The 12,084-nt window shown below is 39.3% G+C and overlaps 1 protein-coding gene across 3 annotated transcripts in view; it reads left to right on the top strand.

The window, feature by feature from the left end:
• Positions 1 to 12,084, top strand: part of LOC126471137 (delta(14)-sterol reductase LBR-like) — an 887,948-nt gene that overhangs the window by 214,297 nt on the left and 661,567 nt on the right. For all 3 annotated transcript variants that reach the window (XM_050099227.1, XM_050099228.1, XM_050099230.1), the window contains exons 10-11: positions 3,468 to 3,542; positions 4,236 to 4,310. In XM_050099227.1, the coding sequence (XP_049955184.1) occupies positions 3,468 to 3,542; positions 4,236 to 4,310 (150 nt within the window). The remainder of the gene's footprint in view (positions 1 to 3,467; positions 3,543 to 4,235; positions 4,311 to 12,084) is intronic.

The following is a 12,084-nucleotide window of genomic DNA, read 5'->3' on the forward strand; positions in this document are numbered from 1 at the left end:
TTCTAATATTGGTGGGTGGCTAGCAGGCAATTGAACTTGTTCTCAAGTTTCTTCTTGAAAGTGGTTTTTATTCTCAGATATAACATTTTAAACTACCTTCAGGGTGAAGCTGATGTGTCTGGGGTTGTAGCACATCTGCTCCTGTGCTGGATTTGGAGGACCTGTGACACTACCTCCTTTACCAGCTGCCTTGGTCATACCTCTTTAACCCAGTTTTAATTGATTTTAAATGCATTTAGCTGCTTCTTTATCTTGCACCATATTTTCTGTTTCTGTTTCTCATCTGCTTGATCAGTGTATCAGCCAGACCTATGTATTTTTACTTCTCCTAAAATTATTTCTCAGCTTTCACACCAATATTGCTTTCAAAGCCTCAATATTATCAATCCTACATACTTTCATAACTCAATCTAAATTCTAGTTGACATCACTAACTATAGATGAATTCTCTCTTCACCAAGGGTCTGATGATTTTGCTGTTTGGTCCCCTACAACTCTCTCCTTTGATTCATTCACTCTCTCACTTTCCAGGAATGTATACTCACACTCGTTTTGTTCCTGCCCTCTTAGCCAGAATACATTTCACCCTCTTGTCCTACAGTCCAGGCCTCTTTTTCCATCTCACTTCTGGCCCACTATTACTTACATCTACATCAATACTGTGCAAGCCACCTGACTGTGTGTGGCGGAGGGTACCTTGAGTACCTCTATCGGTTCTCCCTTCTATTCCAGTCTCGTATTGTTCATGGAAAGAAAGATTGTTGGTATGCCTCTGTGTGGGCTCTAATCTCTCTGATTTTATCCTCATGGTCTCTTCGCGAGATATACATAGGTGGGAGCAATATACTGCTTGACTCCTCGGTGAAGGTATGTTCTCGAAACTTCAACAAAAGCCCGTACCAAAGCCCGAGCATCTCTCTTGCAGAGTCTTCCACTGGAGTTCATCTGTCATCTCCGTAACACTTTTGTGATTACTAAATGATCCTGTAACGAAGTGCACTGCTCTCCATTGGATGTTCTCTCTCTCTTCTATCAACCCTATCTTGTACGGATCCCACACATGTGAGCAGTATTCAAGCAGTGGGCAAACAAGTGTACTGTAACCTACTTCCTTTGTTTTCGGACTGCATTTCCTTAGGATTCTTTCAATGAATCTCAGTCTGGCATCTGCTTTACCAACGATTAATTTTATATTGTCATTCCATTTTAAATCACTCCTAATGCCTACTCCCAGATAATTTATGGAATTAACTGTTCCCAGTTGCTGACCTGCTATATTGTAGCTAAATGATAAAGGATCTTTCTTTCTATGTATTCGCAGCACATTACACTTGTCTACATTGAGATTCAATTGCCTTTCCCTGCACCATGCGTCAATTTGTTGCAGATCCTCCTGCATTTCAGAACAATTTTCCATTGTTACAACCTCTTGATATACTAAAGCATCACCCGAAAATAGCCTCAGAGAACTTCTGATGTTATCCACAAGGTCATTTATATATATTGTGAATAGCAATGGTCCTATGACAATCCCCTACGGCCCTCCTGAAATCACTCTTACTTCGGAAGACTTCTCTCCATTGAGAATGACATGCTGCGTTATGTTATCTAGGAACTCTTCAGTCCAATCACACAATTGGTCTGATAGTCCATATGCTCTTACTTTGTTCATTAAACAACTGTGGGGAACTGTATCAAATGCCTTGCCTAAGTCAAGAAACACGACATGTACTTGGGAACCCGTGTCTATGGCCCTCTGGGTCTCGTGGATGAATAGCACGAGCTGGGTTTCACACGATCATCTTTTTTGAAACCAATGCTGATTCTTGCAGAGTAGATTTCTAGTCTCTAGAAAAGTCATTATATTCGAACATAATACATATTCCAAAATTCTACAACTGATCGACGTTAGAGATATAGGTCTATAGTTCTGCACATCTGTTCGACGTCCCTTCTTGAAAACGGGGATGACCTGTGCCCTTTTTCAATCTTTTGGAATTCTATGCTCTTCTAGAGACCTGCGGTACACCGCTGCAAGAAGGGGGGCAAATTCCTTCGTGTACTCTGTGTAAAATCAACTGGTATCCCATCAGGTCCAGTGGCCTTTCCTCTTTTGAGCGATTTTAATTTATTTTCGTATGTGTATGTACTTACCTTCGTACTGTTGGTTTCTTGATAAGTTTCTACCATTAAGTGTATCTGTATATTTCATTTACAATTTTGTTCCAAATCCACAGGAGTTCCACATACCCGCTCCTCTCCATTTAAAAGAACAGTTACTGTGAAGAGAGAGCCTGAATTTGTGACAGGCGGTAAGTTGTATAGCTGAAATTATTTGATGATCTGCACTTATCAGTGCTAACAGGCAACATGGATGCTCATTGCTCACCCTGCCCCCAACCCCAATTTCCCAAAGCACCCTACACCATACCCACCTAGAACTCTCCACACAGCACACACCTTCCCCATCCCACCCCACATGCTTAACACCTAACTTCCTCCATACCACCCCATACTACCTAGCTGTCCCTAACCTACCCCACATGTCCTTCCCATCCATGGCCCAGTCTTTCTGTCCCCGGCCCACACCGCCCAGCAGTCCTGTACAGTGCCTGCCTCACTCGCCCAGCCATCCCATCTGTGGCCCACGCCGACCAGTCATCCTGTCCATGACCCACGCCACCCTGCGGTGCCGTTGTCGGCCTGCGTTGCCCTGCTGTCCCCTTACAACCTCGCCATCCCACCCTGCCCTGCCCCCAATATCCCAGCTCAATCTCCCTGCACCTAATTAACCAGGCCACCCTCTATGCCTCGCCCTGACCTTACAATTGGTCCCTGCCCCCACTTTCACATTCCACCCATGCCTCTCGTGCCCCAGTTTCCCTTCCCACCCTTGCCTCATTTGGCCCCAATAACCTTTCCTGCCACCACTTGGCCTCCCACCCACACTTCCCTTCATGCTGTCCTGTCATTTTACCTGTAGCCCTGCCCTGCCCCAAGAACCAGCCTGGGCCAACTCTTGCCCCACCCTCCCACACTGCCCTGCCCATGCCACCACTCTCCCACTCTGCCCTGCCCATGCCACCACTCTCCCAGCCCACCCCTCTCTCACACTCTTCTTTTTCTCAGGATCCACAGATCAGGTCTCTCTACCTACTCCATTTTTCCTCACTCTTCATATCCCCTTTCATTCTGCACTTTTCCCTGTACTTGCCAATTCTGTTCTATCTCCTCCCACTCTTCAGGCATATCCTCCCACTCCCACATTCTCCCATCTCCCTTTTGGCTGAAACATGTTTCACCCTCTTATCCTTCTCTCTGGGCTTCTTTTGCTCGCTTCTGGTCCACTATTATTTCGTACTTCTCAAGTGTGTTCGTATTTATTTTCCTTGTACTCTTGGTTTCTTATTCAGTTTCTGTGAAGTGAATGTGTCTATTGCTTTACTAATTTTTTTACAAATTTGTAGGTTCTGTAGACATCCGCGCGTCTCCTTTTACAAGATCAGTTAGTGTGACGAGAGAGACTGAAGCTATGATACACAGTAAGTTGTACACTTGAAATAATTTGGTGAACTGTGATTATTATGCAAGTAGACAATGTGCTAGCGCATTGCATCTAGTGTTATTAAACCTGTTCAGAATTTCTGAAATTTCATTATTAAGATCGCATTAGTCAAGCGACATAAAATAAAATAACTTTCATCTCAGGCGAAATCCTTCGTTGTTTTTGGAACAACTCATGAAATTGGTACTAGCTATTTTTTAATTATGTGTCTGTGGAAATTATGATACTGAAATACTACATATGTATGGGGGAAAGCACTCCGCACATATAATCTTTATAGCAATTGCATGTCATTCTGAAATGAGCATGGTGAATTTATAAATAGAATCTTTACCAGTAAAATGTTATGATTGTCTTCATCTTCTTGCCTGCCCCTTCGCCCTTCCTGTTTTCTTCCTCATCTCTTCTCCTTTCGTCCCTCCTGTCCCTTTGTCCTAATATGCATTCTACCTTTCTTTTTGTACTCATTTCACCACACAACGAGATTGCTCAGCATGTCCTCTGCTAACTAACCTATTTCATTTTCATTTTCCTTCATGTCACTGTTTATGCTTTCACCCTTGTTTTGCATTTGATATATATTTTTTTAAAGTAGATCTCTCTGTTATGTTTATTTGTTTAGAAAGAGTTCAACATTTGCAGTGTTTAAAATTTTGTTACATATCCACAGATACTGGAGATGTCCGCCAACCACCATCTAGGGCATCAGTTAGTGTTACAGCACGGACTGAAGATATGAAAGGTGGTAAGTTGTGTTCTTGAAATTAGTTGTTGACCTTTAATTTTGCAGTGTTTAAAGACACAATGTGTTTTTAAACCTAAAGCAAGAAATGCATTGGTTTTGACATGTAAAATAATCTTTTGTAATGTATGTATAGTCCCAGCTCATATCTTAAGAATGAGCATTCAATGGAAATCACGATATTCTCTTAACACGAAATGTTATTAAAAATTACTCATTTGGTATCACTAGAACAGCTTTGCTTAATTGATAATAATCAAAATTAGTTTCATAATGATTTTGTACTGTTTTAAAGAACTTTCTAATTTGTGTTCAATTTGTGATACATAAATTATAGAATAAACTACGAGAGTTGACTGAAAAGTAATGCCTCCACCTTCATAACTCTCCAACAGTTGGCAGCATTGGTATGTTCTGTAACCTCTTCTCTACAACTCCAGTTGGCGGGAAGCCTTAGCATTGAATGGTTGTGTTGTTACAGTGTAAAGTATAGACCCCTGCGCAAACTGTCGGTCAGTGCGATTTAAACAACGTGCAGTCATTGAATTCTTGACAGCAGAAGGTGTCACCCCAAACGAGATTCATCAGAAGATGAAAGCAGTTTATAATGATTCTATTGATGTGAGTAGTGTACGTCTTCGGGCGAGTAACTTTAAAGATGCTGAGGTGGGAACATGTGACCTGCATGACAAATAAAGAGTTGGACATCCTGTGACAGCAGCCACCGAGTTTCACAAGCAAAATCTTGACGGATTGATTTAGGATGATCGTTGTATCACTCAGAGAGAAATTGCAAGCGCAATTGGCATTTCACAAGAATGTGTGGTCACATTATTGCTTTGCTTGGCTATCGGAAGATTCGTGTACGATTGGTACCCCAGATGCTGACTACTGAAATGAAAGTGCACAGACTTGAAATTTCCCAGGAACTCCTCTCATGTTATGAGAATGAAGGTGATGTCTTTCTCCATTCAATTGTGACACGAGACAAAACGTCAGTCTATGGAATATCGACACAAAGACTTGCCCCAGAAAAAGAAATTCAAGACACAGCCCTCAGCTGAAAAAATCGTGACCACAGTGTTCTGGGACGCAGATGGTGTTATCCCTGTTGATTTCCTTGATTGTGGAACAACAATAAATTCAGATCATTACATCACAATGCTGTGAACTCTGAAACAATGGCTAACAAGGGTCCGAAAGGAAAAGGGAAATATTTTTCTGCAGCATGATAATGCCAAACCACACACTTCGCGCACCACCACAGGAGAACTTCAGAGAGTGAATCTCACCACCGTACGGCATCTTCCATACAGTCCAGATTTAGTGCCATCTGACTTCCATCTGTTCCCGATAATGAAAGACAATCTGTGGGGACACCATTATGTTTCTGATGAAGACGTTGAGAGAACTGTGAGACTGTAGTTGCAGAAACAAAGTGTCGACTTCGTTTGTGACGACTTCAGAAAACTTTTCCATCGTGGGCAGAAATGTATCCAACTGGCTGGTGATTATGTGGAAAAGTGAATATTGATAATTAAAGTTCACAGTCTAAGGATTATTTCTGCGATTGATTTATTAAACTATTCCCATCCAAACCCAATTAATGAAGGTGGATGCATTACTTTTCATTCAACCCTCATATATATAGGCTGCTCCTGCTTATCACTAGATTAGATAAAAATTATTGGAGAGGTCAGTGATCATTCATGACATTCACAACCAGTGTTGTCTAGATCGCATATTAATTAATCTTAGTATGACCCCTTTCAACATACTTCAGATCAGAAAAAAATAAAGGATACACAAGGAGCACTTTAAATAAGCTGATGTTCAAGCTGGTTATCAGAAACTTCCAAAATCTGGAGATATACCAAAGCAAACAAAGATGGACAGTGTGTATCTCGTCAAACATAATGGTAAGTGTCAAACCGAGCTCTGTGACAGGTGACTATTGAGAGGTTGTCGTGAGGCGGTGCTTCAGCCAAGTATGGACTGACATACTAATAGAACATTAAACAGGTGTAGTCGTAAAATGAAACATTACAAAGCATTTATGAATTAAAAACACAAGAACTTACTCTCTCCATATACAAAATAAGAAGTATCAAATGTGATTACACATTAAGGTGTTCGGTAGGTCTCTTGTCTCAATTATTATTGTTAAAAACAGAATTGTGAAAAGTAATATTCACAATCACGTTCCAAAAGGAAAGAAAGAGAAAGGGCATTGGATGCATCTGTTTTGTTAATTAACGTATTGTAAAAGTCAAATGTGAATTCACTCATCAGAAGTACTGAGAAGCACTATGGCTTTAAATTAAATGGAGATAAAAATATAATCCTTACAGACACTGTATAGAATACAGATAACATAACATATGCTTGGAAAGCCATTTATGTTAGATTACATTTGTTAAAAAAATTGGGTGAAGAGAGAGAGAGAGAGAGAGAGAGAGAGAGAGAGAGAGAGAGAGAGAGAGAGAGAGAGAGAGAGAACAGGGCAGCACCAGTAGACAGTCCCCCTCTGTAGTTACAGTACAACCGTCTGGTCAAACAAACTCTGATCGGACTGTGCTCTCATTAAAAAGAGAGAGATAGAGATAGATAGATAGACAGACAGATAGAGAGAGAGAGAGAGAGAGAGAGAGAGAATGACTTTGGTATTCGATTTTTGGCAAGTGTGCTTTTTTAGAACAAGGAGATTCATTGCTTTTTGATTCAGAACTTTCCATTTTTGTCTCTGGGTCATACCCATATACCTAAGTTTTCTCTATGGTTACAATTGTGGACATGAAGCCTGGATCTGAATGAAGACGATCCTTCAAACTGTGTGCAGACTGACACACGATTTTTCTTCTATTCATCACTCAAAAGTCTGGAAACAAATTTTACACTTACTCTTCACATTTGCGAATTATCAGTTAAAATGCTTTGCATGGACCTGTACAAGATGCTAAGTTTTTTGGTAAGCTCTGGAATAGTTATTAGCCTGTTTGAACGAACAATTTTTGCCACTTCTTACACATTTTCTTCTGTTTTTGAGGTTGATGGATGTCCTCAATGTTGCTCATCTAATACCGACTCATTTGTGTATTTAAATAGGTCATATCACTGGCGAACTGTCTTCAGAGTTACAGCATTATTGCCATACAATACTTTCAACAATTCATGTGTTTCTTTGACACTTTCTTGAAAATTGAAACATAACTTAATGTTCACACATTGTTTGAAATCCATAATGTGCAACAGACACAGTAAACACAACCTCATTGTAGCTTCTCTGGGCGCTGACTGACGAGTCAGAACATTTTCCAACTTGATGCTGTCTATCTCAGTGGATCAGACTTGCAGAGAAATTACATAAAATGGTTGTAGTGTCAACTGTGGCTGCTAAAAAGAAATATATTCACCATATTTTTTTCTGCCAGCCTTTTATGTGTTGTTTTATTACTTTGGAGTCATGGTGTGTCTATGTTATCGTCTAGTAGATAAAAACAAAACATTATTTCAGAGCATGGCTCTGTGGAGATCTGTGACTAAAGATTGAACATAAATGTAAATGTGAAAGTAAAATAACTAAAGTAGAATACCTCCAGTGGTCACAGACTCCTTTCTCTATCATGATACGTCACATATAAACTATCTCAGTTTGTGACTACTGGGTGAACAGAGATGATGTCTAGAAAGAAATATGTGCAAAGAATGTATGAGGTGTGTTCAAAAAGTATTGGGAATTTTCATTTTTTGGAAGTAAGTTGTTTTATTTGTCTGTATTAATGTAGCCTCCTTCAGAGTAGTCCGAATCAGATATTACACACGTATGCCAGTGCTTCTCCAATCCCTGAAACACTTCTGCAGTTCGATCCTTGGGATACTACTTAGCTGTTTCAGCAATGTGGTTTTTATCCCATCTATGCTTGTAAAATGACTGCCCTTTAAGATTGTCTTTACTTTCTGGAAACAGAAAAAAATTATGTTGGGGCCATATCTTTCAAATGTGAAGACTGCTTCATCATTACAGTGTTGTTTCTGGCCAAAAATTCACGAACAAGCAATGAAATGAAGTGAACATTAATAAACAGTTGCATTTGGCAGTAATTTTGCTATTACACATTTCATACCCACATCATCTGAAAAGACTTCATGGCATGAGCCAATTGAGCCAGTTAATACACCATCATCAGCAACTTCTCCGATTGTTATTCTGCGCTCATTCATACTCATTTCTTTCACTTTTGCCACATTTGCATTGGTTGTTGCTGTTGTGTGGGGGTGTCCAAAACACTTGTCGTTTTCAGTGTCATCAGTGTCTTCATGGCCATCTTGGAAATGCTTACACCACTTGTAAACCCTTGTTTTACTATAGCAGACCCACCAACAGCAATATTCAACATTTCTAATTTTTTTTTACATTTTTCCCATTTTTTATAGCAAAATTCTCGAATACAGTTTTAAAACAAATCAATAATTGATACTCGCAACCCCACATATGTAACCTTTTTGACAACTAATGACGTACTAGACATCTAGTATGGCTATGGCTACATTTCAGACATGTTTACCAAAACAGCAACGAAACATCTGACTAATACAACCCTAAAATTAAAAAAAATATTACCAGTGCTGTTTTAATGCACCTGTTATAACAAAACAAAAGACTATTTCAGAGCAAGTCTTAAAGCATTGTAGAAATCTTTGGTTGTGTAGATGAATAGATGTGTTGGTGTAAATATCTCCAGAGGGAAACACATTCTTTTGTGTCAGGTTTTTATAGCATAGTACTTTGTACACATTTATATAATCAGGTGACATGCTGAAAACAATATGTGTAATGATTACGTTGCAAACAGTGGCAAAATTGTACATAAATAACAGTTTACTTTAATTACTATGTTACATTGTGTGTGTGTGTGTGGGGGGGGGATTCAGAGAAGAGAGAGGATGAAAGGAGTGACAGAAGGAAAGCAAAGACTTTTGTATGCCAAAGCAGTGGGTTGTTAAGATTAAATCTGTTACATATTATAGCTGAGTAAAAGTTGAAGTACTACATCGGTTACCGAGCGACGTGGCGCAGTGGTTAGCACAATGGAATTGCATCTGGGAGGATGATGGTTCAAGCCCCACGTCTGGCTATCGTTATTTATGTTTTCTGTGATTTTCCTAAATAGCTTCTGGTAAATGCTGAGAAGGTTCTTTTAAAAGGCCACTGTCGACTTCCTTCCCCATTCTTTCCTAATCCAATGGGACCGATAACCTCACTTTTTGGTCCCCTCTCCAAATCAACCAACCAACCAGTATGAGATTTTCACTCTGCAGAGGAGTGTGCACTGATATGAAACTACCTGGAAGATTAAAACTGTGTGCCGGACCGAGACTCGAACTTGCCTTTCACGGGCAAGTGCTCTACCATATGAGCTACCCAAGCATGACTCGCGATCCGTCCTCGCAGCTTAAATTCTGTCAGTACCTCGTCTCCTACATTCCAAACTTCGCAGAAGCTCTTCTGCAAACCTTGCAGAACTAGCATGCCTGGAAGAAAGGATATTGCAGAGACATGGCTTAGCCACAGCCTGGGGGACGTTTTCAGAATGAGATTTTCGCTCTGCAGTGGAGTGTGTGCTGATGTGAGTATCCTTTCTTCCAGGAGTGCTAGTTCCGCAAGGTTCACAGAAGAGCTTCTGTGAAGTTTGGAAGGTAGGAGATGAGGTACTGGCAGAATTGAAGCTGTGAGGACAGGTTGTGAGTCGTGCTTGGGTAGCTCAGATGGTAGAGCACTTGCCTGCGAAAGGGACAGGTCCCGAGTTCGAGTTTCGGTGCAGCACACAGTTTTAATCTGCGAGGAAGTTTCTACCAACCAATACATTGATTATGGTTTAAAATAATATATACATATCTGTGTACTGACAGGTGATACAAACTGTTGGTATGATGGGTCTGTTAGATTTTGCAAGTCAGGCTGTTCCATTGTTCATTTAGAAAATATCATAGAAACATGTAAATAACCAATTTATGGTAATTGTAGGTTTGAATGCTTATGAATGAAACAGTTGCAGTCCAAACATTCAATTTTGTATACACTTGTATTGTGTAGTGGGTTTCTTTGTGTTGTTGTTGTGGTTACTCACTGGCCAGTCTTGCTGTCAGTAGTGAAAGATACATTTAGGACTTTTGATTTGAAGACATTACAAATCTGATGTGAAATACTACCCAGAAATGGGATTGTATGGAAGATCTTTCTTTGTGTTTGCATTTTGTGCTTTAATTGTTGGACTATTATAGCTATTTGCAGTGGCTGTTTGTTGTATTATTTCCATTTCTTGTTTGTAATTAACTTCAGAGAGTGGCAGTTCGACTGCTCCATTGACCATGTAGTGGAATGCTACTATTTTGTGGGCTGTGGGGTGACGAGAGAGGTTTTATGAATGGTAGTCTGTGTCATGATAGGTTTTTGATAAATTTCAAGTTGTTGTATTATCCATTATTCTAATGGTCAAGTCTAGAAAGTTTATGGTGTCACCTACTTGGTGCTCAACTATGAACTTTACATTTTCATGGAAGCTGTTTAATAATTGGTTAACTCATTGATATCATTTTCTGTGCCTTTGGTTAAAATGATGACATCATCTACATATCTGTAGTAAAAAAATATGTTTTTGAGGGTGTGGTACTAGAAATTTCATTTGTTTGCATACTTTTCATATTTTTCACTTGTACATGAACCATGACTCGGGTTGCCAACTTTTTCAGGCAAAAATGTATTTTATTTCAAGGAGAGGTGAATAAAAAGTATATTTCTAAAATGCAGTATTTTCAAAATTGTACGTATTTATTTACTGAAATACAAATTTCTCATAAATGTGAATTTTTTGTTTGTTTCAAAAGTTTAATAACTGGTGCTAAATTATAAATGAAGAGTTAGTGGTGCTACATTATGAATAAACAGTTACTTTTTTAATTAAATTTATTGAAGCTCTGTCTCCCTCTTTTCGCTGGTGTGCACAAATGACCATTAATTCGATTTTGTTCAATGCTGAGGTGACGTGAACGGAAAGCATATAAGATAAATTATTTTTAATTTTTAGGTGACTTAATCACTTGCTTTTTATGTAGGTACTGTCACTTTTCAGAAGTATTTTGTTTGGCAAGAAATATTTGTCTTCATTCATTAATTTTCTTAACTTTATTTAATTAATGTTGTTTCATAGTGTGAAACATCCTTTCAATATTTTATATGATATTGAATTTATCTTGAGGATCACTTTTTATTTAGTCATATGATTTCTTTCATTCCCACACCACTGAGCATTTAGGCATTGTGGTCACGACATAAAGATCACTATTAAGAAAGCACCTATTCATAGACATGGATGAAGAACTAAACTAAAAACTACTTACTGGCAGTCAATAGAAAGCAGGTATCAGAATTGCAATAAGAGTGACAACTGGTGATAACAGAATGCAGTAAACAATAATGACTTAACAGGGTCAAAACAATTGAATGTTACAGATTAGTACTGAATGTGTCAGATTGATTCTACAGTCTGGTTTCACTCCAAAAGAATGAACGAATAATAATCCTACAGATATGTAAAGCTATGACCATCTGAGTCAATTGTTTTTAATTGTTTGTTCCCATCACTAGTCCTCCGCCTCCTCTCCCACACCTCTGGCCACCTCCACACATGCCCTCCCTCAAACTTTGTTGGTTGTCCACCCCTCTCCCTCACTGCTCTTGCCAATGTCTAACCTACTTGTCCTATATTCTCTTTATTGT

This window comes from Schistocerca serialis, chromosome 3, assembly GCF_023864345.2.
Source record: "Schistocerca serialis cubense isolate TAMUIC-IGC-003099 chromosome 3, iqSchSeri2.2, whole genome shotgun sequence".
NCBI classification, from domain to species: Eukaryota; Metazoa; Arthropoda; class Insecta; order Orthoptera; family Acrididae; genus Schistocerca; species Schistocerca serialis.